Source organism: Antennarius striatus, chromosome 3 (assembly GCF_040054535.1).
Source record: "Antennarius striatus isolate MH-2024 chromosome 3, ASM4005453v1, whole genome shotgun sequence".
In the NCBI taxonomy this organism is placed as follows: Eukaryota; Metazoa; Chordata; class Actinopteri; order Lophiiformes; family Antennariidae; genus Antennarius; species Antennarius striatus.
In genome coordinates, this window is record NC_090778.1 from 27,454,197 (window position 1) to 27,479,743 (window position 25,547).

Here is a 25,547-nt window from a genome sequence, read left to right on the forward strand (position 1 = left end):
GGCCTATTTTAAAACGGTTTTCACATATAAGGCGCACTGGATTATAAGGTGCACTGTTGGTTTTTGAGAATATCAAAGGCTTTTAGGTGCGCCTTATAGTGCGGAATATACTGTATACTGATACACATACACATAACAAACGTTGACATCTTAGCAGTTTAAGCAATTTAGTTTGCAGTTGTTTATTAAATCCAAAAATGTATTCATCAACTTATTTATTACATTTTTTCTCCACACCGAGCTCTTATTTCCCCCTACTGGAACCTCAGGTTGGTATTTTTGGTAGTGACTGAGTCTGTGACAGGTGAATCAGGTCAGAGGTCAGCTCTTCTCTGCAGGTTTGGAGAAAGAGCCCAGCTGTTTGGTGTTGACGTCCTTCAGCTGCTCCAGCTGTCTCTGTCCTCGTCGGTACAGATACTCGATGTACATCACCTCCGTTTTCTTGATACGAGCGTTGGCTCTGAACTCATCACGGATTCGGGGGATGAAGCCTGGTTTGTCTTGTCCAGCCCGAAGGAACTGGCGGTACAAAGCAAGGACCTGCTTCTGCAGTTTACTGTGCCGTGCCATCAGACAAAGTCAAACAAACTCTTCTGATCCTTCCTCATGTCAGTCTGAGGACAAAGATGTGACTCTGAAGGTGAGGCCGAACTTTCAATTTGTCAGTAGTGCAAAACTGGATTTTCAGACAAAATCTGTAAAACACAACAAGTTCCTTTGAAGATATCAGGCTGCAACCAACAAAAAACTGCACCTCATTCTTGAGGTGATGGATGTCTTCAACTGATGATGATCTGAGGTTTGACTGATGGAGGAAAAAACAGAAATCATTTAAGATGATGACCAACCACTCAGATTACATGACTGCCAAACAATCTAACTAGCAGAAGAAGAATAAGATTATTTCACGTTTGTTATGTTTAATATCAGTGGAGGGTTTCCATTAGCACAAATAAAATAATAACTTGAATGTTAGTGCGTGTATTACGCTAACGCAAGCAAAACATAGTGAATCTTTTCAGACCCTGTTAGCCAACAAGCTAAAAACAAGAAAATGCACCTAACATTTAGTAAATTAGGAGAGTAGAGGATACCTGGCTGTTGCCGCAAAATAAACTACTTTTAACTGTCTCCACTGGTTAAAATATTTCTGCCAATTAACGAATCAATCAGTTAATTAATCATACATACCGACTCAAATCTTCAGGCTGTATTTACTAGCTGGTGAGTGCTGCTGCCTCTGTGTGACCTTACTACACGTTACAACACCAACACTAAGTGACTAACTTCCTCTTACATTTCACATTAAAATACTTATGAAGTAAAGCGACATTTTTAAAAGGATATAAAATATATATAATTTTCCAGAAACACTCTATTTTTTGTTATAACCACATATATGTGTAACTAGTGGAAGTGTTTTTGAAATTTATACTTGTAATGCTAAATAAAGACAAATAATAATTTTCCTTTGAAAAACTATATACCGGAAGACAACATTCACTTCCTGTTTGGGTTGTTCCCCGTTCAGACGTCAAAACTGATCAGAAGCAGTCACCGGGACACAGGATGGGTGGTTAAACCCGATTTTATTAAAGAAAGGTCACATCCTTTATTACTCTTATAGTGTTTTAGATATTATTAAACTTTGGAAGGGTTAATAAAAGAACAACGAGACGTTATTATAATTTTATCTAACATTAGCTTGTGTCCTGTGAGGGAGCTGCTAAATTTAATTTCTAATCCGTTGAATTAACCTGACTTCCGGTTTTGACAACCGGCTTTCTTTTCATCAGATTGAAGCACATAAACATTGGTTTGAAAAGTCAAAAACCCAGCTGAATTACTATTAATGTATATTAGTGTAATTCAGACGCACGTCTGTTTACACTATTTATGACAATTAAGCTCCAGAAACCCTCGTCTGATGGGGTCCTTTTCTGTTTTCTCTTCTACATGCATTATGGCAGGAAGGTTGAAATTGATAGAAATTTAAAAAATGGAGAAGCTTTATGTAACACTGGACTCTCATATGTGCTCAAGTCCGTGATGCCGGGGAATACATTTTCATCTTGGTAGACATGGAGGTGAAGGAGACGGAGCAGTGGCGACAGGTGGAGGAGCAAGTGGAGATGCTGCTGAGCGGTCAGGGGTCAGAGGTCATGACATGTGACGTAGGCCTGGAGCAGAGTAAACCAGCGACTCTGAGGAGAACCGTCACCTATATCGTCTGTGGCGTCATCTTTAACGATAAGGTTACCTGTCCTGAGCCCCCACCCCCGGTCAGGTGTTAGTCTCATGTTGTGTTCGTCATTCCCGGTTCCTGTGTTTGACGTGCGCTGCGTGTGCTTCATCAGGACGAGGTGCTGATGGTGCAGGAGGCCAAACAAGACTGTTACAAGCAGTGGTACCTGCCTGCAGGGCGGGTGGAGGTGGGGGAGACCCTGGAGGAGGCACTGAAGAGAGAGGTGAGACACCATCCAGAGGCCTACTGCCCAGTGAAAGCAGTGGAATTTCAACTCCTCAGATGTGAGTTAACAGGAACTGTCTGCAGGTGAAGGAGGAGGCGGGGTTTGACTGTGAGCCAATCACCTTGCTGTTGATCCAGGAACAGGGACCACAGTGGGTTCGCTTCATCTTCTTGGCCAAAGTCACAGGTCAGAGGTCACAGTCAGCTTGGTGTTTTAAATGTAGCTGTAATCTGGACACATTCCTTTTTGTTCAGCAGGTCATGTGATTCATAATGACTAACAGTATACTGAGGACCTACCGTCATGTGGGTGTGTTGATTGGTGGATTATTTTTCCATTAAGCTTCAAATGTTGAGGTCATCCTTCAGCCCCATCTGAGATTTGGTGAACAGCACAAATTACATTGACATTTATTCTATATTTACCTTCTATTTCATTCAAATAGTCCACTTCATCTGTCACCCTCAGATTTTAAACTTTTTAAAAATAAGGCTATTGGTTGGTAGTGATAAGTTATTGCTGAAGCCCTCGTCCAATCAGGTTTTCTTCTTGTGGATTTACTTTCTGTCAGGTGGGAGTATAAAGACTCCGTCAGCAGCAGATCAGGAGTCTCTGCAGGCGTCCTGGTGGGACAGGCAGTCCTCCCTCCCGCTGAGAGGACGAGACATCCTCCGTCTCATCGACTGCGGCCTCAAGTATGACTGCAGACTCTGCATCCAGTCTGTGCTCAGATTAACACCAGCGTTTAGTTTTGATAAAGTTCAGACTGACAGGATGAAACTGGAGTCCAACACTGACTGCTGTGCTGCCTTCAGGTACCGTCAGGATCCCTGGCATCCCGTCACATTACCTTTGGACCTGAGCTGTCGTCATGTGGTGCAGAGACTCGCCCTGGTCTTCACCAACGCTGATCAGCAGATGTGGGTCCTGCTTGTCAAAGGTAAACTGTTCATGCTGTTGGAAATGAGAGGTTTTTCTTGTCCAGGTAAAATCAGCCTACCTCAGCCTCTTTCTGCTCCGCAGCTCCGCAGCTGCACCTCCCCACAGCGGCAGCAGTGAAGACCCACGCAGTGACCTGGGCGGCCAACATGGTGGTGCAGGAAGCCATGCCCTCGGTGTACTATGACCAATACGTCAATACGCTGGGCGTCTTCAGCCTGCAGCACAATGGCCGACAGCATGGTAAGACGGACGGCGTGTGCTTCAACACGCTGGTGACTCTGGTGCCCGATCACGTCCAACGGGACGAGGACGGGGAGAAGGTGGAGTGTGTGGAGGTGCGTCAACCTCCACCGGTGGAAAACCCACGCTACGTCTGGCACGAAATCCAGAAACTGACTTTGAGAGAGAAACTGCTGGAAAAGATCAAGAACACGTCCATCCTACCAATCCACAGCCTGTACTGACCAATGATGTCCCTGTACTGACTGCTGACATCATTGTTGTCACCTTGACAGGACTCTTATTTTGAAAACAGCACTGACTGTTGGCTTTAGGAACAGAGTTTTTATTCTGAAAGGATGTATCTGATGTTAATTTATCAATAAGACTTATTTAAATGGGAGCAATAAAATATTTATGTTTACTTTTATAGGAAATATTTGGCTTTAAATTAAAAATCTTGTTGACAAATCATTAGCAAAGCTGCTGTGCATTGTGCATAAATGTCACAGACGGCAGAGACAAACATGCATGTTTGCTGCTAGTGAGGTCATCACTATTTTCTTCATGAACGATGTCATCACCTGCAGCCTATCAGCTGCTCATCATCAACACGTTTTACCTTCTGTTGTAGGCTTACATTCCACAAGTCTCCAGTGAGGAAATGTTACAGCAACTAACATGTGTTTGTCATAAATATTCACAGTTATGCGCAGACAAAAGAGAATAAATGCTGAAATCTCGCACAGCGTGACGCTGACTGAGGATCACATTTGCCGGAAGTCATTTTATTGCTGGTCGGCTGACTCGTCTGTCTTGCTCTTCTTCACGAAGGTGTCGTTGAGGCTCTTCAGGTGTTTGTTTCGTTCCTCCAGACGGACGATCCACTCCCCCCTCAACCTGAAACACAAACACGACAGTTTCTTCAAAATGTTTCCTTCATTAATAGCTTAAACTTTTCATTCTTAAAACATCAGAAAAATGAAATATTAATTTCACAATTTCCAAACGATCATAAAGTTCTGACATCTTTTCAGAAAATATTTTCCTATGCAAATAATAACGATGACACTGATATACAACACTAAATGTAGTGTGTACAAAGTCTGTGATGAAAAAGCACTTATTTACCTTTATTGAACAAGAATGAACCAATCAGAACAGAGCAGTAAACTAGAACCAGCACAGATTTTACGACATTTTCATTTTGGGTATGGTGTAAAAACGGGTGGGGGGGGGTTAGACGCTAATCGATGTCAGTCGAAGGTTCCCCCACATCCGCGTCGTCTTTGCGGCCCGTTTACCTGTTCGTCTGACTTCATGTCTGCCTCTGCTGAGGTCAGAGGGATTATCAGCAGCTGAAAGAACAAATGGAATAATCCAGAACACTCGACAGGAGGGTGGCGACGAGACAGCGAGGACAGCTGACTGTGAGGGTTAGGTTACACACACACACACAAACACACATACTTCTGGTCAGATGTGCACATACGTGCATTTACAGTCTGTATTTATTTATCTTCCTGTCATGTTTGTGTTCTGTCTTTAAGCACAAACATGTAATAATTTCTTTACGTCTCCATTAAGACTGACGAACCTTCGTCTTACTATAGACCCCTGGGTCTACAGTAGCCCCTGTCTACAGTAGCCCCCCTCCACCCCTGGGGGTGGAGGTCACAGCCTCTCCATGTATGACGGCTACCAATTATAGCACAGACAAATCAATATTTTGTAAGTGGTCCCTAAACACTCCCTCCCCCCCAAAGAGTCAGCATGCCAATATGAAAACCAGTAGTCTGCACCTATGACCCAGCTTAGAGATGGCATTCAGGACTGGCTGGTGTTTAATAACCAGAGTCATAAAGTCTTCCGTACACACACACACACACACACACACACACACACACACACACACATGAATGTGTAACAAAGATGTGAAACGCTGATGTGATGTGATTACGCCTCAAGCCGTCACCTGATCCCCCAGAACTCAGCAGCACAGTAAAAACTGAAGGTGATCCAAAAGTTGCTTCAGCAGAAACGACCTGGGCCGAACCAACCCGCATGGGTAGGACCACCAAATGGACCGTACCACTGCACAGACCGAACACTGAACCACTCAATGGACCGAACCACTGCATCGATCAACATTAAAATGCTTTTTACATCCTGCTTCAAAGCGGTGATGTATTATAATTGTCTGTGTGTTCGTTTGTACGTCCACCAAATATCTTCACAACCGTTGCAGAAAGAAAGATGAAACAAAAAGCACATTACCCAAGTGGCAAAGGGGATGAAAATGAGATGATGACCTTGACCTTGAGAAAACCAGGTCAAGGTCAAATTTTAACTTTTGTACACTCAGGAACTGGATAAGATAGAAAGACGAGGGAGAAGGCCAGTGTGGGTAAGACCGTAGATCGAAGCTAGTGCTTTGATCAATGACAATAGGTCAGAGCACTAGCTTTGACCTATGCAAGCAGGTCAGGGTAAAATTTTGAATCCAGGGGTGTCGCAGGATGTTGCAGTTTGTGACTGCATTTGTTCTAGTTACAATCTGGTTTTTTTACCACTCATTCAAAACTCTTCTGTCTGCAGAGAAACACAGACGTTGTCTTTTGTGACGGTGGAACATTTTTAACTTAAAGAACAAATGGAGCTTTTGTCCCAGAATGACTCTTTTTCTGTTGTTGTATTTTCAACGTTAAACGTTTAAATTTAATCGTCTATTTGATCAAAGCTGCTGCTGATTAATTCCCTCACACTCAAACTGTATTTTTAGCCCTCCCCTGTAATTAAAATGGAAGCCTAGCATTGATGACCTGTAAAGAATTGAGATATTATTACTTAGAACAGAATATCTTCTAATTTCAGCCCCTCCATCCGTCCGTCCGTCCGTCTGTCTGCCTCCATCAGTCATCGCTCTGTCATTATCACCTCGGCTCTCAGCTGGGCGGCGTTCCAGCCTCTGGCTGAGACACAATTAGCGGGACTAAAGCCGGGGTTACAGACGACTGGGCAGATAGTTGCGCAGGATAGGGTAATAGATAGCTGGAGGATTATGGGATCCACAGTATTGATAAGCACAGGATTAGGGGTACAGGGAAGCTGATAGCAGGAGGATTATGAAGATGGGCTGAAGAGGTGCTTTAAGGATAAGAGGGATAGAGGAGGAGAAGAAAGAAGCGAGGAGGGATAGTCGGTGCTAAGATGGGAGGTTTAGTAGCAGGATACCACATGCTTGTTATAACGGAGTGGAGGACAACGTGTCTGTTGTCAGTGTGTACCCTCGGTCAGGGAGCAGGAAGACTTTCTACACACCAACTGCCTGTGTTGTCTTGTTGCCATGGTTACAAGTTGAATTTACACTTTATTCTGAGTGGGATTTGGGACTAACAACAAAAACTATTCACCAAAATTAATGCACAGAAGTCCCACATTCTCAAGAGGTGTCTACTGAAATTTGTGGAATTTTAAGATTAACTAAATTTTTTACATTGTGAAATGAATGTTCTCAGCTCAACAGAGGCTACTTTTATGACTTCCTGTCTTTCTGCACCTGTGGCAGAAAATCCTGAGTATTTAATGCTTGTTATTTAGAAATTAAATTCTCTTATAGAACCAAAAAATAAATATACCATTTTGTCGCTTGTTGTCCCGCCTCGAGACCCTCCAAAAAAATGAAACAGTGACCCGTTAGCATCTCTGAGACGCGTCTTGATGACAAACAGATGAGGGTGATCAGACGGAGGTGATTATCAAACGGTGGCGTATCGACGATCGGTTAATTTTCCTGTTGACAGGGCGTGGCGAGCTCAGGTTACAGTCTTCTGATCCTCGTTACTGATCATCGTTACAGAGACCTTTCACACCCAGACAGTCTGCGAGGGCGGAGTGCGTCCGTTTGTCCTGATATGTTCTCGGTGACAGACGAGAGGCCGCTTAATGAGCCATCTGTTTTTAGATATGTTTTACATTTGCCAGCAGTCACGTCTACATCATCTGGGACCACATTCATTCACACACGTTTCAACATCTCCGTAGACTGGAGGCTGCAAGAGGAGGCCGTCTATCATGTGGTCTCCTTCTGGGGCCTCTGGTGGCGCCGCGCTCCAAACAAACCATGACATGTTTCAAAATATCATGGGAAGCGTTTGTAGGCATTCCAGAGTAATTTTGTACTTTCTTTGAACTTTGAAGTTTCTTGGCCCGCCAAATGTTTCTGGGACTTCACAGTAAAACAGTGAATTTTCTTAAACACCTGGACTCCCAGACTGATTTGACATCACTTACACCCAATTTAAGATGAAATCTTCATATTAGCATGGGAGAGCCTGAATGTGACCACATAATGACTGAAAACTTCAGAGGCTAAACATCAACTGTCCTATATGATGTTCGGCTCCGGTGCTATCGAACCAATGACCAGTGTCCCGTGTTGTGTTACTTTTGGAGGGCGCTCTTCTCCATCCGCTGCTCCTCTGTGTCATCGTGCTGACTATGATTGCTGATCCTCTTCTCCCAGAACGACTTAATGTGCAGCCTGTCGTGGATCAGAGCAGCGTTCATCTGAAACAACACGGCAACGATGATAACGCTGTCCCAGCAGCTGACCTCTGACCTGTTACTACTGTCAGTGGGGCTGTCACACTGAACCAACCACCAACTAAATCAGGCTGAGCATCCAATGCAATACATATACTTCTTTTTTGATTTCCTGTTCGAAGAAGGAGGAACTAATTATGAAGTGATTATTAAAATTATTAGAAGTAAAAAAAAAAAAGGGGGAATGGGACTTTATATACTACTTAAAATAAATGCTTAAATAAATGTTGCCATCTAGAAAAAAAATATCCTCATCAGCCTTTCTTTCTGTTTACATCCCACCACCAATAACAAAACAAGAAAGAATGGGAAAAATTTGTGGAGATTCAAAGCAAACTCATTATTATTATTCACAGCAAACATTATATTATTATTATTATTATTATTATTATTATTATTATTATTATTCACAACATGTAAAATGTAAAAAAAAAAAAGGTTCAGAATCTACCTCAAAATCAAATCAATTGATTTTCCTGCGATCCACCCCGACACAAAATGTAAAATTTGTCGACGTCTGTTAAATATTTTAGAGACAAACATCACTTCACGTCCTCTGACTGTCTGGTGGAGGTGAGAAACCTCCACAGGGTAAAGATATCTCAAGTATGAACATGTGAAAGAAACATTTACCGAGAAAAGGAGAAACACAAACCTTTGTTTGGAGCTCGAGCCGATCGTCCGTCAGCCTCCCTGGCTGGATGACATGTGAACTGCAGTCAGACAAACAGCCGTAAGTCAGCTCCTGTTTTCCCTCCCTTGCTCTGGTGTTGTCTCATCCATCTCTCCCCCGCCCAGTCAAGTCTCTGCACTGAGAACAGGAAAGAGAGCGTGAAGGACTGATGGAGTAAGAATAACAGAGAAACAGCAGATGGAGGGAGCTCAGAGGTGTGAATCAAAGTATTTATAGACTGAAAGTCCAGAAACTTCAGATCATCTGGTCATCTTTTACACGACTCTTCTGGAGAGAGTCCTGGTCCAGGTGTGTCCTTTCTAGCTGCTGTAGATTCTCGTTCATCAGGTCACGATAATCCCTGAAGGTTGAATGAAGCAACTGGACTTCTATTTAAGGTTTGAAGATATTGCACCCTTCATCCAGGAGGCTTCCTCAGTTCTAACTGACAGTTGACTCAACATTTGACTCATCTGTAAACGTGTGACCTTAGAGACTGTCAATGTGTTAACGGCCTCAGAAGAGTTCATATATCCTCCTCCCCACCTCTGGGATGAAACATCTTCCGACTCTAAATAGAAGTCCAGCGGCTTCAGATTCAACCTTCAACAACATCCTTCAGAGTGTTTTTATGAATAAAGTTTGATGAACTTTGAAGGGTTTCACATCATGTCTAACAGAGCTTCACAACAGAGGAAGAGGAAATAACTTCAATGACCCTTCGTGTCTATGGTCCAACTCCCTTCTGCTGGTTTAACAGGGATTAATCTGCCTGCAGATGAATTCAGAGGTGTGCTTTAACATGAGTTTATTCTTCATCCCATGTGAAAGTCAGGTGTGTCTCACCTGGAGTCACCTGTCCTCGTTCATTCATGGACATGTGGTCCTTGGCTGGTGGATTATTCTAAAGGGAAAGAAAGACAATATTATGAATGGTTTAAATCTCAAGCCTAGTCAAAGACAAACCTAAGAATCATGACTAAATATATCCCTCATTTATCTGTCCTTAAGCTGGCAGAAGGAGGAGGAGGAGGATTGGATTTAGGGAGGCATAGTAAATGTGTGGCGCTAACAGGGGCCCCCAAATTCATGGAAGGTGATGCTTTGACACCTGTGTTTATAGAAACTGCTGCATTAAACACTGATGAGCCTGTAATCTGTGATGAAGCAGATGAAGCTGCATCTGAAGCACAACCAGCAATAGCAGGTGGAGACGTGGAAAACTTTGTGATGGTGAAAGGGTTTGCTGACCAGACTGAAGATGGAAGGCTCTTCTACTCACTGAAGGTGTCAACAACAACATTAACGTCATCCCTTTGCTGACAAGTGATGATAATGAAGAAGTCAAAGAAGTCAGAGTGAATCAGACTCTGATGAGGCGTTTGAATACAGGAAGTCACTGAACAGTGACGAGTAAGAAGGCAGTTCTGCTTGAAATCATTCTTCCTGCTGAACGGATGTGAATGTACGTCAAGCTGAAGTGTTTCTGCCTCAAAATCACCTTTAAAGTGTTTTACAAACATGATAAACTTTCTCAATAACAACAAACACATCGTTAGTTTAGTTTGTTTCCGCAAGAAATATCTTTATTTGTGACAAATGCTTCACCACCTCTGGGATCTGAGTTAAACTGGTTTGCAGGAATCAAAAAAGGTAATTAAATAAATGCAAATTAGGCAAAGACAAAAGAGTTAACCTTTGCAGCGATTCGCCTGTTTAGTACAAGCAGTACTTGGTTTGGTGACCTCAACTAACAATCCAGTAAATTCTTGGCAACAACTATTGAACTTAAATATTATGCTCTGTTGGAACCACAAACTGTAATGTTACAAAAAAATGCAGGGCACATTGGAAACAAGGTAGCAAATCAGGAAGCTGTTGTGGGAAATCAGGCCTCTAAACAGATGATACTGGAACCAAAACGTGGGTTAGGGTCCGGACTACTAAACCTGTTGTGTCAGGAAGCCAATGGTACAGAATCTAATAGCATTGTGAAAACTGGTGGGTGGGCAGAACCAAACAAAGAGCGGTTACTTGTCCATCGACTGTGTCTTTGATATGTGATGATGTGGGATCCGGCTGCTGAGGATTATTGCCCTCTGACGTCGTCTAGATATTATCAGTGTTCATTAAAATGAAAAAAATAAAATTCCCAACATTCTTGGATGAATAAAGACAGTGAGATAAAACGAACATCTGTGATCTGATTGGGTCGAACATGCACAGCAGTCACAACCTGAGTATATAAAGATAACGCACACAAGGTTTTTTCCTCATGTGTTTGTGGGATCATTTCCTCAACACCTTGAAGGAAAACTGACCCACACAAGTGATCTGTGTTTATAATGATGTCACACATCTCAAAGTGTGTGTGTGTGTGCGGCATTGTAGACATATATAGATGCCAAAGGCATGCGGCGTGTAGAAACAGAAAGTGCTCTTACAATGATGTCATGAACTTTAGAACACATTTTACGAGGGTGTGTAACATTTCACCTCTCGTGGGACGTGATTTGATGCAGACACACACACACACACACACACACACACACACACACACACACACACACACACACACACACACACACACACACACACACACAGTCTGTTATAATTCCAACATGCCAGCAGGACATGCAGGCTGCTATGCTGCTCTTACTCTACCCTCAGTATAATCAAGTAACATACAGTGAAATAGTTCAATATAAAAGCGGAAAAGAAGAGAGAATATTTAAAAAAAACGATGACACGAGTGAAATACGTTAAACTGATTTATAAATTTGGTCCAAAGGATTCAATTAGTTGCGTTTAAAACTATTTATTTTTCATCAGCTTGTCTGAGAACTTTGAGAGTTTAGTTATTGAGCATTAACACAAGAGATTCTGGTATAAAGAGTAAAACCTTCCTGTTTTTCATCACTTCAGAATTTCAGAATGTCTGCATATAATTCAGTGTGGAAGTGTGTATTATACGAGTTGAGCCTGCGTTTTGTTTCTTTGTGCTTTGTGTTGGCTGTGAACGTCACACAGATGGATATATTTAGATAAACACACACACACACACACACACACACACACACACACACACACACACACACACACACACACACACACACACACACACACACACACACACACACACACATTCACACACACAGCAGTACGGAGGCTTTTTGTTCCTGAAACAAATATTTAATTTGTGACCCTGTAAAACAATTTAACCCCAATACTTTTTAGCATATATAAATGTATTTAGGTCGTAGCAACCAACACATTTGTCAGTTTAGATCTGGAGTGAAGGCAACACCAAGGTTTAACTCAGGGAATTAAGTTCCTCGATGATCAAATGGTGTTTCCCATTTTGTTTTAGGGTCAACATCTCAGATTTTATTCTTGTCCCGTTTCAGATTTCATTGATCGTCTAACTCCATAAACTTTCATTGCTGTGCAGATGATACACACTTATACTTAATCCAGGTGAAACTAAGTAAACGTCAAGCATGTCTTCAGGACAGAAAAGGTAATCAAGCTGGGCCTCAAAGACACATTATATGATTACTATGGATGGCATGAGCCGAGCTTCCAGCCCCTCCTGGTAGATCAAGGGAGTCCATGGGCTCCAACATGAAACACAGTTCTAGGACAGTCTTGTTTCACTCCTATGATGGCTCAAAAATGAAAAATGCACTATTTTAAGTCAATGTCAGCTAATCCGTGTTGCTGCTGCATGTGTTCTGATCAAAACGAGTGTACCAGATCATCTCTGTTGAGTCCAGCATACAATTTAAAAACCTCACCTGACATATATACAGCTGTGTTCTATGATGTCAGGCACCAATGTATCTTAAAGCACTTGTGGTTCCTGACGACCCAACTACAACTTTTTGACCCCAGGGTTCAGGGGTTACATGTGACCATAACCATAACCATCATCCAGTTTCAGTCCAGGAGGCAGCCACCCTCTCTATATTTAAGAGAAGGGTTAAAATATTGTCCTGAGCATCTCTAGTCTTCTCTACCTCTTCTTTTCTCAAGTCTCATTATTTCAGTTCCCTGGAGTCTTTCTCTTCTGCCAGAATGATCCTGACCCACTAGGATGTCGATCACAAACATCACTTCATATGAGGGGCGGTCAACAGTAGCATGTCCTCTCAGATCCATCTGAGAACTTCTCTTTGGACAGACGATAGTAAAGGAAACAGTCATGTACTCACGAGGAGGGAAACAATCACTTCATGTCTGTAACTTCTGAATTACAAGACTGAACAAGCTTGTTGTGATGTTTGATAAGATCAATTTGACACCAAGCATGAAAAATGCAACTGCAATGCAGGCAAATCACACACACACAAAAAAAAGAATCGTTCTTCTGAATTTGAAATGGTGACAGGCCTGGTAGGGTTAGCGTAGTTAGCGGTGCCTCGTTTGGGAAAATCAATAGGTCATTAAGGTTAACGGACAAATAGGAAGGTATTAAAGTATAAAATGTGGCATTCACTGCCGTCAGCAGGACGTCCTACAGCATGAACAGATTTTTGACATGTGAATGACTATGGCAGGACCAACATGCTGAGATTGATGGACACATCAACATTCACCCCAAACTCAACCTTACATGTGGCGCACAGTGGAGTTATGATAACTTCCTGTTTCATGATGAAACATCAAAATTCACCCTGCTCACACTATTCAAAAAGAAATGAAGAATTTTGAAAAAAAAAATTTTTTTAATTACTGTTTTTCAAAGAGCTTGGGTCTTAACAGGTTAAAGTGGTGTTGGACTGTTTGCTGATGGGGTTTCGATATTACCAGGAACTTTGGTAGGCGGGCTCATCTGGACAAAAAACAACAACAATAAGAAGTCTTTTTACTATGGTGCTTGACAGAAATCCATCCTACAGCTACTGAAGAGTTTATCCTCTGATCCTGAGTCAAAAGGCTGCTGTTTAAAGTAAGTCTTTCAACTTTATGGCTGTTGTTAGAAATTATCTTACTGTTGTTTCACAGCTGAGCTTTGACAGTTGAGATAAAGACAGAAATAATTGTTAAAAGTTGACTTCAGTTTATTACCAGATTATGATTATTTAATTATTTTTATCTTCACAAAACTTACACTTTCACTTTCTAATTATTGCCTGAACTTTCACTTGCTTTTAACCACACCATAAAGGACTGACTTAAAGTTATGTGTGTCTGACAGCAGTTTGTGTTTGTGAAGAACAAAAGCAGCAACACATTATATGTTAATGTAATGTAGATTCTCATTTATCTATGCTAATCCTAAACCCCCTTTGGAGGGCATGTCCCACTATTTGAGAATCATTGACCTATAGTATGTGACTGCATCTGTCCAACAGACAGACAGAAAAAGAAGTATGTATGACACGTTAAAGAATACATCCAGTCTGTTTCAAGTCTGTGGTGGCGACTAGTTCCTGCTCCTTCCAGTTCTTTGTCTTTCTGCGCCCCCCCCCCCAGTGAAAGACTAAGGAATTTTTCAGTCTATTAGTCCTGAAAGGATTTGACAGCTCCTTCCGTTTCAGAACAATTGTTGTTAGTGAGTCATCTCTGTGATATTTACATCATGTTCTACAGTTAATGTTGTTCAACAACAATTACATCAACTCTTTTTTAAATTATTGTTCATCAGTTATTACTCCTCCTGCAAGAATCACCCACTCACGTCGGAGATGAAGAAGAAAAGTGCTTTATTGTCCCTCTTATCTTTTAACACTTACTCTCTCTCTCTCTCACACACACACACACACACCAGGGACCTGTAAGCATGGGTGGGAGGCAGACACAGTTGGAGGCAGAGTGATGGGCAGCGACGTCTTGGTGTGCCCCCAAATTAGTAGTGTGCTTAAGGCCGCCGCGGCAGGGCTCGGGGGTGAGTGGACACCTAGAACTGCCAGCTTGAACTCCACAAGTTCTGGCACACCTGGGTCTTGACGCGGTAACTCCTGGTCACCAGTCCCAAGACTTAGTGGACTGAGCTGTTGCCGCCCCAGAGAAGGCAGAGGATGAGCATACAAAACACAATTCTCTGAGCCCTAGAGGTCGCTGAAGATCTTAGACATTAAGGAGGTGGGAGGGGAGCGTCTGTGGATTCCGGCAACATTCAAACCTCAGGTCGACAATGTTTTATCACAGAGGAGTTAATGAAAACATGACAGCAGCAGGCATCCACCAATCCCAGAGAGATAAAGGCATTTTCTCTCACATGTTCTTCCGTTAACAGTCCCGTTATTTCCATGTTTCTAATCTTTAGCAGCATGATGCCAGGCCAGATGAAGATCAGCAAGATATCCAGATTTATTCTCCTCATCAGCCTCCTTGGATTCACCGAACAATTTCGTGAGAAACGTTTTAAGTTTTTGCAAGTTCCATCTTCATTCTACCTCTGTGAACTTGTAGGAAACAGTCCTATGAACTGTAATGATGTGACTACCATGGTAACATTACACCTGGGAATATCTATACAGTATACACAGTAGTCTGTTATTGGCTGACAAGGTGCGCCATCTGCAGGTCATTTACCATACTTACAAAAATAGATTTAAATACTGACTCTTTTTTTTTTAGGTGTAAACTGTGTAAAATCAATAGCAGAACTTTTATTAAAGTTTAAGACCCACTGTGGAGAAACAGAAGAGGAGTCAAACTGCCTGCAAACATTATTGAGCACAACCATGAAGACCACCTATATCTGAATAAAACCAGTAAATCTTAGATGTGTTCTACAGAGGTCAAGGAGGAGGAGTGGGAGGAGCTCAGGCCTGACGTTGCTGCACTGCATCGCCTCAGAGGACTGTCTGAACACATGTTTCATCAAAAGCTTAACAACCCTTCAAACCAAAGGTATTTCCTTTAAATGTAAATACCTATACTATGCATTCCATTCAGCAACAATAAGTCTAGGTGCCCCCCCAAACTTGGGCTCTGGTTATTTTAAGAAAGTCCTGACAGAAATACAACATTTACAATGTATTATAATTGTTAAAAGGCCACTGATTTCATCATTAACAAAACAGACTTTTAACACAGCCAGCAGTCACTAGCAACGGCTGCATGTGGTTGTTTTTGTGCTTGTTATAAATTCAGACAAAATAAATGAGCATTAAAAAAATAACGAGGACTATTTTTAATTTTAGGGACACGTTGAGCCACAGGAACAGAGTTGAAAGATCCAGCGCAAGGTAAGGAGATATTTATGATTTACTCAGCTTTTTGGAGCAATAATCATGTGTGTCAGAAAACAACAAAATGCACCTTATGATTACAAGGGGTATATAAGAAATGTTGTTAAAATGTAATTTGATGTTTCTAACCTATGCTCCAAAAAGTAAGTGATTACACATGAACACACAAATGGATAGTTGTCATATTTCGGGAACACATTCACTCAATTTCCTCCCACACCAGTTCACAGTACAATTTTGCATCTTGACTAAAGTCACATAACCTTAAAATTTGACATAACCTTAAAAAAAGTGTTGGAATGTCTCCTGGTTTTACTGAATCTGTGTAATTTTTCTAAATCTTATCACTAATCATCTTTAGGGTGGACATGGATCAAAACCCAGTGAGTTTACAGAATGATCTTCAGGACTGTGAGGCCTTCACAGCCTGCGTCATTCAAAAGGAAAAGGTAGGCTGTTGAACAGAACATGATCAGACGAAAACTCATTTTGACTGGAATAAAAAATTGCCAAATCCATTCCTCCTGGGCTGAATCTGAAACAACTGGACTTCTGTTTAATGTTTGATGAGGTTCATCAAAGAGAATTTTTCACTTCTAAATGACATGTGGGGTACAGACATTGAAACCCTTCTGAGGTTCAGGTCGTTTAGAACATTGGTCCCCAACCCCCGGGCCGCGAACCGTTACTGGTCTGTGGGTCATTTGGTACCGGGCCACACAGAGAAAAATTTTTTTTTACATTATTTCCGTTTCATTTATTTCGGAATCTGAAAGATGTTTTATTTTGAAAAGTGATGTGTGTGTAGAATGACGCACAGACGAATGCATGCATCCGTCCCGCTTGACAGGCCCCAGTCATGTGACAGACACAGTACATGTGTGTGAATGAGAGGGACCCAAGTGGAAGAGTGAGGTTACAGGGAGAAGAGATCAAGAAGGTGGAGGATTTTAAGTACTTGGGGTCAACAGTCCAAAGCAATGGAGAGTGTGGAAAAGAGGTGAAGAAGCGTGTACAGGCAGGATGGAACGGGTGGAGGAAAGTGTCAGGTGTGATGTGTGATAGAAGAGTTTCAGCTAAAATGAAAGGAAAGGTGTACAAAACTGTTTTGAGACCAGCGATGTTGTTTGGTCTAGAGACAGTGTCACTGAGGAAAAGACAGGAGACAGAGCTGGAGGTAGCAGAGATGAAGATGCTGAGGTTCTCTTTGGGAGTGACCAGGATGGATAGGATCAGGAATGAGTACATCAGAGGGACAGCACATGTTAGAGGTTTTGGTGGTAAAGTCAGAGAGGCCAGACTGAGATGGTTTGGACATTTCCAAAGGAGAGATAGTGAATATGTTGGTAGAAGGATGCTGAGTTTTGAACTGCCAGGCAGGAGGCCTGGAGTGGGACCAAAAAGGAGGTTTATGGATGTAGCGAAAAAGGACATGAAGGTAGTTGGTGTGAGAGAAGAGGATGCAGAAGACAGGGTTAGATGGAGGCAACTGATTCGCTGTGGCGACCCCTGAAGGGAAAAGCCGACAGGAAAAGAAGAAGATGAAGGTACAGTCCCAATATCCACTGTTAAGTGCCACTCATGATTGATACAATTGTATTGAATTCAGATTAGTTTAGTAATCTAATAAAAACACAACTAGCAAAAAAAAGAACATTGCTAGGGAGGAGATAACTCCTCATCGGGACCCCATTCATGGTTCGTGGGTCGATCCTACTGCTACGACAGGGCCCTAAGCATTGGGTGGCTAGGCCGATTATAAGAATTAATCCTTCCATCCAATTTAAGATGTGTAAAATGGAGTCATCACTCCCAGAGTCTGAATGACAATATCGCCTATATGAAACACCATATTAGTCCAGAGCAGTTCTTGTGTTTTCAGTCTCATAGTGGTAGTATTCTTACCAGCCTGAAATGATTTCTAGTTAAGTGCTATTCCTCACTTTCACTTGGGGAGCATCTCTCTGTGCAGCATCACCCCGGAGCCTCTGAAGCTTACTCTCTGGGTAAAATCATCTCCCCCATAGTGGCCCTTAGCCTCTGCCATGTGTCTTCCACTAAGTCTGAAAGGGTGAAACCTCTGCCCCAAGCGCATCCAGTTTATTGTTGATTTCTTGTCCAAGATGTGTGGTTTCTTTTTGCAGGGTGTTGTTGTCGCCAATTATTTTTAGAATTGTTAATCGCCTTTGTTATGTTGGTTATTATCATCAATGTCACAGGTGTTGATCGAGTGTTGTCAAACGTCCTACCAACTCATCCTGTCCTGTTGCGTATTTACTGTATACTTTTTGGATGATGGAGGATGGAGTCATACGATCAATTACGGTATGCTCAAATATTAACCTGGCCTCCTGTTGTGATAATATTTGTTTATCCTACATTATTTTGCAGGAGTTTGAGAACTTCTTGGCTCTAATTGATAAACAGAAGATACAAGACTGGCTGATAACTGCTTCAGAGATCTCCCACAGCTACAGCCAGAAACTTCTCGTCATAATTGATTATGAAAAGTCGACACACGACCGTGCGCAACAGGAATACAGCCTGGATCCACATTACTCACTACTTGTCAGAAAAGACTGCCTGAACAATGTCTCATGTCTCCCAGAAGCAAACGACAACACCGTAGTCAAAATATTTGGAAGTGTTTCAGAAAATGGACAAGCTGTTTCAGGCCTTTCTGGATCATCTCTTGCAGAGCTGATGTTGAAACCATCACTGAAAGCTGCACCTGTTTTCTCCATTGATGGAAACACAAGCTCACATTTTCAGTACAGCTTCATTCGGATTTTTATGCTCCATGGAGTGAAAGCAGTTTTAGAGATAAACCAGGACAACCACCAGATTTACCAGATCATGACAGAACCAGATTCAGTTTCTGGTTACCAAATTCCTCAAAGACCTGTTGATCACTCAACACAGTATGACCACCAACAGATCCTCATTATGGAGCATGAGGCTACTGTTAAAACAGCTGCAACTTATCTTTATGACAAGCATCCAAGAAGTAGCTCTGTCTATACTCTTGATAATCAAAAACCAAAATTGATTAAGGGTGACTCTGTTCCTCTGACAGAAAACAGCAGACTCGTGCTGGTAGGACATGGTATAAGACAGAGCTCAGGAGAAATGAAACTTTCAGGGTACACTGCACAAGAAGTAGCAGAAATAATTAAAGATACCTTCAGGGTTGGCAATGAAATCAAAACAATAAGTGTGGTGGCCTGTGAGGTCGGATCAGATAAAGTCTTTGTGGAAACCTTGTTGAAGGAGCTCCATGAGAAAGCCGGCATCAAAGCAGAGCTTCATCTCCGGGATGCTGTCATCCAGGTCAGGCATACAGGAGAGAAAATAACCCAAGGGATCTCCACAGATGGAACGGAATGGCGACATAAAGATGATAGCGTGAAAGTGGTGGCAAATCTCGACAGGAATGGAAATGTTATTGTCAGAACTGAGCCTGGAAATAGAGGAGAAGCCATTTTTACCAATGAGAGAAACCTTCTGTATATTAACAAGAAAATACACAAACGTTTTCAAGTCTTCAGGGACAGTTGGCCAACTGAGCCAAGGAGATTTATTGACCAGAATGTGTTTGAGCAATACGACCAAAATGCTCTCAATGAACTTGAAGCTCTGTCTTGGGGATTCTTTCACAGAGACTTGCCATCTCCAAGAAAAGTAGACATGAACAACCTGCAGCAAATAGACCAGGATTATATATTAGGAGAACACTTCAGAGGAGATACAGATATCAGATGGATTTCTGATAACAACAGGATGCAGGAAATTCTTTCCAAGTGTTATGAGATTAAATCAGGAGAAGATGTAAGAAGTATCATCCGACACTATGCAAAGACAGGAGAAGATGGGAAAACATTCCTGATGGTCAATGACTGGATTTATGCTGTTGATCCACAAACTCTGTATGTGTATCCAGTTGGAAAAAGACTCAACAACAATGACAAAAATATTGCCAGCCGAAGAGAACAAATTAAGGAGGTTATCAAGAGCCAAGTAGGGAACGAACATTATCATAAAATAAAACAACACATTATTGATCAAAATAATAAAGTTCAATCAAAAAAGAATTATGTTCAATATGTGCAAGATGTATTAACTGGAGAGCACACAGTTTCGCTACCATTGACCACTGAGGCCTGGTGCACTACGTACTTCACAGCATCGGTTATATCTGAATCTGCTAGAAACTTTCGGACATTCCCTCTAGTTCTCATGGGCCTGGATACAGTTGAAAGTAGAGGTGATGCTGTTACTGAAGAAGAACTGGATTTCTTTTTTGATCTACACCCAATGGCAAGACGAAATAGTTGGATTGATCCAAGCAGGCGTGGATTTAGTGGCACTGCAACACATCAAGATTCAAGCAAATTAAGTAATAGATATAACCCTCAGACTCCAGAGCAATTAACTAATGATCTTAAACATGTCATAGAATTTGAAGTCAAACAGTACCAATCTTGGATCAATAGAAATTCAGAAGGTAGTCTGTCTCATTTACTGGAGATTGCAGAAAATTTCAAGATAGTGAAAAGTGAAACCAATGACCGTCAAAACATTTTGAACGATTGTGAAACATTCAAAAACCATCTACAACGTCCTCCTGAACCTCCAGCTTCTGGACCTTTAGGTGGATACACTGACGGCCTCACATCTCAAGACCTTACATCTGCCTCAAACTTGGAGAATTCCTTCAAACTTGATTCGCATTTCTCAAGAGTAAAATCCTTGCTTGCTGTTCAAATTGAAAATCAGATAAAGGTGAAATATGGTGAACAACTGGCCAGAATGACTGTCCAGGAAGGTAGTTTCAGAATGGAGAATGGAGAGTTCATATTTCACCTTGAGTCAGAGGGTGCTGAACCTGTTGAGTGCCGGGTTAAGTTATCTACTGAGATTCAACATTATAACGAAAAGCTGTTAAACCACATTGAGACAGCCGTCAAGGACTTGGAGCATCACAGTTCCGTCTCCTCCCATCAAGTCAACTACTATGTTGAGAACACCGGGAAAGCTGTTGGTATGGTGGGCCTCATGTTGGGTATGAAGGGTACTGTTAGTGCCTTTGAGCAGGGTGACATCAAAGATGGAGTAATGGGAGCTCTGCAAACAACTCATGGAGTAGCAGCTATGACAACAGCTGCCATTGCAAAACAAGCTATGTCTGCAGAGACAAGAATGACCAAAGCTGCAGTAAGAGTCATGAGAAGTCCTGCACTGAAACGTGTCCTGACAGTCATACCACTTGCAGGGATTGGATTTGGGATATACAATGTGGAAGAAGATCTTAAGAGAGGTGACACTCTGGGGTACGTCGATGCTGCCATTGACATTACTATGGTTGCATTGGATGTTCTTGAAATGGAACAGCCTGAACTGACACCAATCATAGCACCTATAAACTTGGCTTTATCAGTCATCAGGATGGTAATTGATGACATTTATATGAGCATAGAAAACGAACTAAACAGCCTCCCAAAGGATGCTGGAATTCTGGAGAAAGTGTTGGCTGGTCTTCGAGGATTTGTGAAGGGGATTTTGCATTTTCTAATTAATGTGGCAAGTTTCTTTTATGACTGGCATTACCAAGAAATTGAAGAGGGACACAGACTTGTTGCACAGATAGCAGACTATCATAAGTATTACAGAGTCACTAAACAACAGGACGGAACCAATGCCATTGACTTTAGTGGTGGTGATGCCTCATGGAATGGAGGAGGTGTTAACTTTTGTCTTGCTGAACATGGTCAGTCTGAGCTCTGCATGGACTACTTTGTGTCTAGTGATGAGAAAATGAAAAAGCGGTGTTGGGACATTGACACCCAAGGAAGCCAGGACATTATTCTTGGTGTGGGAGAGTCACATGGCTTAGAGTACAAGACACTGCAGAAAAAAGTATTAATGTTCATACCAGCCGGCTCTGTGACAGTGGTTTCAGGATATAAAGCTGTATCAGAGTCAAGATATGGGATATATAAAGGAAACAGTCATTCAAACCGTTTCTTTGCAATTCAAAAAGCAGAGGACAAACACATGATTGAAGTTATGTTGAGTTATTACTACACACTTCATGGTGAACCAGGTGATGACACATTCTTCCTTGGTCCACAGAGAAGTTCTGTTCAAGGATCTGGTGGAAAAGACACGTACATCATTCCTCCAAATGGAGGAAAAACAATTATTAACAACTACGATGATTCTAAAGCACAAGATGTACTTCACTTCAGTGTTAACTACAGTCACATTTCTGTGTCCAAATCTGGACAAGATCTTGTATTAATGTATGAAGGCAGTCATACTGTCATCATACAATCATGGTTTGTAGGAGAAGCGTATCGTCACATGTCCATGCTGTCAGGAGATGGGGTCTTATTTGAGATTTCCCCTATTGTGGTTACTTCTGTCCAGCTGGTGGCCAAAGGAATTAACATAGGATTCAAAACACAAGGTGAGACTGTGGATGCATCTCAGCCACTGTTAAACACAGTGATAAATATCTTTGGGTCTCGGTTTAATGACACACTCATTGGGAATGCAGAGAAGAATTTGATTGACGGAGCAGGAGGTCCAGATCTCTTGTTTGGCGGTGACGGAGAAGATATATATATAGTGAAAGGCAGAAAACAGTCTTCAGTGTTGATTAAAAATTACTCAAGTGACAACGCAACAGACCTGGCCATAATAGAAGCAAATCTCCACTCTTTTAAAGTCAGAGTAGTGGGTGATGACCTTGTTCTGAATGCTTTCCATGACAACATAGCCATCCATGTGACCCTAGTGAGGTGGTTCAGGTCATCAGCAGATCAACACTTGCTTGTTGTCACAAAGGATCTGATCACTTTTGCAATCTCAGAGAAGAAGGCTGACTGTCAGCAGAGAGACCCGTTCTCCAAGTGCATAAAAAGCCTCAGAATTGACTACAGCAGCTCCCCATCTGCTCTGGCATTGGACCTTGAGAAGGACGAGGCTTTAAGCAGCGTGTCGGAGGTCCGTGGGTCAGACTTCAATGATGTCATCAGAGGGAACAAAGAACACAATGTTATTTCCCCAGGAAAAGGAGCAGATTATATCCAGGGTAGAGGAGGAGAGGACTGGTACGTTATCACTCCAGGCCAGGGAGTGAAAACCATCAACAATCTGTCACCAGATCTCGTGATGGACTTTTTCTTCGTGAAGGAAAAATATGAGCATATAACATGCAGTTGTGACGGACAGAGCATTGTCATTTTCATCAAGGGGAGAAAAGAAATTATTTTATACAACTGGTTTTTTTCAAAGACGTATCAACACCTGCACATTAAGACCAGTGATGGAATAACAGCTGGCCTGATGCCCAACATCAGCAGCTGTGGCACGTCTTTAATGTTACCCTTAACTATTGATTATAGAAACCAAGACCCTGAGCCATTTAACTCACAACATCGAGAAAATTCTTTGTTTTCAGGACATGTGTCAATCACCTATATACATGACAGTAATATCATATATACTACAAAATTATACAAGCAAGTAAATTTCTACAACATTCATGGCAAATTGATATCCATAACTGACGCTGATTCAGTAAAAGAAATGTACGGCTCCTCAGGTTTCGATTTCATGATTGGGAACAACAATGACAATGTGCTTGATCCTTACACTGGAGGGGCACTGATGTTTGGAGGTGAGGGGAAAGACATGTACATAATTAAACATGGATATGGAGACAATATCATGATTGACAACTATGCACAAGATCACAAAACTGATACTGTCATGGTTGATATTGATTTCCTTGACGGAAGTCAAATCACACTTGACTCATCAACATTGGATCTGGATGTGATTATCATAACAAAAGGGGACTTTTTAAAAATCACTCTGCTCAACTACATTAATGGTTACGAAACTTGGCATCTTGAATTTCTGACCTCTGATGGGGTGAATTTTAAACTCATATCCTTTCACTCAGGTGACCATTTATTTCATATTGAGGCTTTCAAAGTGACTCTGAAACAAACTATGGTTGACTGTCATTTGGACCTCAATGCTTATAAAAACCTGTCAAAGGTCCACACAGTCCAAGGCTGTCCCCACCAGTCCAATAACATAATAGGCAATGCTCAAGACAACGTTGTAATGGGAGGGTGGAAGGATGATGCCCTGGAGGGAGGTGAAGGAGACGACACACTGATCGGAGGGAATGGAAATGACATTCTAGCTGGTGACTTGGGAGACGACACTCTTTACGGTGAAGAAGGAAATGACACCATGATTGGAAACTCTGGTCAGGATGTCTTTATTCCAGGACCAGGGGAAGACTTGGTGGATGGAGGTCCTGGCAGAGACACTGTTGTGTATCGGGGAGATCCTGTCACGGGTAAAGGGGTTTATGTTAACCTGCTGACTGGACAAGGCTGCTATGCCGACGCTGAGGGGGATGTGTTAAAGGACGTGGAGACGGTCATTGGTACCATCTATGCTGACATCTTGGTGTCTGGATATGAGAGTGCTCTTCTCAAAGGCTCTGAAGGCAACGATATTTTAGTCTCCACTGGTGGTGATTACCTTGTTGGAGATGATGGTAATGACATTTACATGCTGGCTTTCCACAACGGTTCCGTCGTCATCAACAACTGCGCAAAAGATAACGTCACAGACGTCTTGTACATGAGCTCAGGGTCAACGCCAATATTTGACTGCCAAATTTTCCCTGGTTGGGTTCTCCTGACTTTCTTTGGAGTTAACCAAACTTCTCTTCAAATTGCATTGGATGGCTGGACCAGTGACGATAATGGATGTGGTCACCTGATGTTGGTTTTTGGACAGCTGGAGGCATCAGTGGGCATGCTGTTACAAAAGTGTATTTCAAGACAGAAAGAAGCACGATGGTCTTTATTCTTCAGCTGTATGATTTGCATTGCTCTCATCTTCTTCCACTGTGTTGCCATTTTACCAACAATCAGAAAGTCAATTTTTAGGGCAAAAGAACATAAGAAACTGAAGAAAACGGAAAGAAATGTTGATGTAGAGTGTACTTCCATTCCGGCTGATGGAATGTAGATTTACACAATCAGGCAGTATAAGTTATTCAGTAAGGAGATTGTATCAAAATTACATTATCTGTCATTTTAATCTTCATTTAGCATAAATTGTTTGGAACTGTTTTTTTTTTTAAATCCTACTCTTATAACTCATTTGATAACTGTCACATGAAAATTGTGTATCCAAAGTGGTTCACATTTAGTAATTCAAACATTATCCTAACAATACATCCTGGTTTTAGTGGCCATTACAAAGCCATGGACACAGCAGTTACTCCCGTATAATCCATGTAAAATCAATCTCTTTAAGTTACTCCTCAACATCTTCGAAAACAATTGATTTCAACTGTTTGTCTATAAGTTTAAATTTTGATCTTTGATTGCCATTTGA

The 25,547-nt window shown here is 41.8% G+C and overlaps 4 protein-coding genes and 1 long non-coding RNA gene across 6 annotated transcripts in view; 2 read left to right on the plus strand and 3 right to left on the minus strand.

Annotated features, from left to right (window-relative positions):
- Window positions 1-162: 162 nt before the first annotated feature.
- Window positions 163-1,385, minus strand: sdhaf1 (succinate dehydrogenase complex assembly factor 1). Its single transcript, XM_068310138.1, has 2 exons — window positions 1,192-1,385; window positions 163-805 (listed from the first exon to the last, which is right to left on the minus strand). The coding sequence occupies exon 2, from the start codon at window positions 568-570 to the stop codon at window positions 322-324; it is 249 nt and encodes an 82-aa protein (XP_068166239.1). The 5' UTR covers window positions 571-805; window positions 1,192-1,385; the 3' UTR covers window positions 163-321.
- Window positions 1,386-1,508: 123 nt separating this feature from the next.
- Window positions 1,509-3,877, plus strand: nudt18 (nudix (nucleoside diphosphate linked moiety X)-type motif 18). Of its 2 annotated transcripts, XM_068310136.1 has the most exons (7): window positions 1,509-1,602; window positions 2,080-2,255; window positions 2,358-2,468; window positions 2,555-2,657; window positions 3,043-3,166; window positions 3,287-3,411; window positions 3,495-3,877. In XM_068310136.1, exons 2-7 carry the CDS (start codon window positions 2,082-2,084, stop codon window positions 3,875-3,877), a joined length of 1,020 nt encoding a protein of 339 aa, XP_068166237.1. In that variant the 5' UTR covers window positions 1,509-1,602; window positions 2,080-2,081. The 2 variants fall into 2 exon arrangements, with proteins under 2 accessions (XP_068166237.1, XP_068166238.1); XM_068310137.1 differs by lacking the exon at window positions 1,509-1,602 and having other exon boundaries at window positions 1,610-2,255.
- On the minus strand, window positions 2,466-3,173 carry LOC137592184 (uncharacterized). The gene is made up of 3 exons (XR_011034999.1): window positions 3,033-3,173; window positions 2,771-2,845; window positions 2,466-2,701 (listed from the first exon to the last, which is right to left on the minus strand). It is a non-coding gene; the product is annotated as an uncharacterized lncRNA (long non-coding RNA).
- Window positions 3,878-3,931: 54 nt separating the features above from the next.
- The window catches only part of LOC137592182 (protein FAM240B), a 39,652-nt gene continuing 18,036 nt past the window's right edge, over window positions 3,932-25,547 (minus strand). The window contains exons 3-6 of the mRNA XM_068310139.1: window positions 9,757-9,814; window positions 8,893-9,048; window positions 8,080-8,201; window positions 3,932-4,532 (exon numbers count right to left, since the gene is read on the minus strand). Coding sequence (XP_068166240.1) covers window positions 4,421-4,532; window positions 8,080-8,201 — 234 coding nt within the window. The 5' untranslated portion in view covers window positions 8,893-9,048; window positions 9,757-9,814 and the 3' untranslated portion in view covers window positions 3,932-4,420. The remainder of the gene's footprint in view (window positions 4,533-8,079; window positions 8,202-8,892; window positions 9,049-9,756; window positions 9,815-25,547) is intronic.
- On the plus strand, window positions 13,760-24,088 carry LOC137592576 (uncharacterized). Its single transcript, XM_068310838.1, has 10 exons — window positions 13,760-13,861; window positions 15,182-15,267; window positions 15,657-15,771; window positions 16,065-16,109; window positions 16,474-16,561; window positions 18,504-20,186; window positions 21,069-21,224; window positions 22,542-22,581; window positions 22,987-23,227; window positions 24,085-24,088. Exons 2-10 carry the CDS (start codon window positions 15,186-15,188, stop codon window positions 24,086-24,088), a joined length of 2,454 nt encoding a protein of 817 aa, XP_068166939.1. The 5' UTR covers window positions 13,760-13,861; window positions 15,182-15,185.

Bases quoted from the DNA above. Each gene is read 5' to 3' on its own strand.
- sdhaf1 (XM_068310138.1), bottom strand. From the start codon at position 570: ATGGCACGGCACAGTAAACTGCAGAAGCAGGTCCTTGCTTTGTACCGC.
- nudt18 (XM_068310136.1), top strand. From the start codon at position 2,082: ATGGAGGTGAAGGAGACGGAGCAGTGGCGACAGGTGGAGGAGCAAGTG. The intron at 2,658-3,042 runs GTCAGAGGTCAC...ACTTTCTGTCAG, and splicing joins CTTCTTGGCCAAAGTCACAG to GTGGGAGTATAAAGACTCCG. The intron at 3,412-3,494 runs GTAAACTGTTCA...TCTGCTCCGCAG, and splicing joins GTGGGTCCTGCTTGTCAAAG to CTCCGCAGCTGCACCTCCCC.
- LOC137592576 (XM_068310838.1), top strand. From the start codon at position 15,186: ATGATGCCAGGCCAGATGAAGATCAGCAAGATATCCAGATTTATTCTC. The intron at 15,772-16,064 runs GTATTTCCTTTA...TTTTAATTTTAG, and splicing joins AACAACCCTTCAAACCAAAG to GGACACGTTGAGCCACAGGA. The intron at 16,110-16,473 runs GTAAGGAGATAT...AATCATCTTTAG, and splicing joins GTTGAAAGATCCAGCGCAAG to GGTGGACATGGATCAAAACC.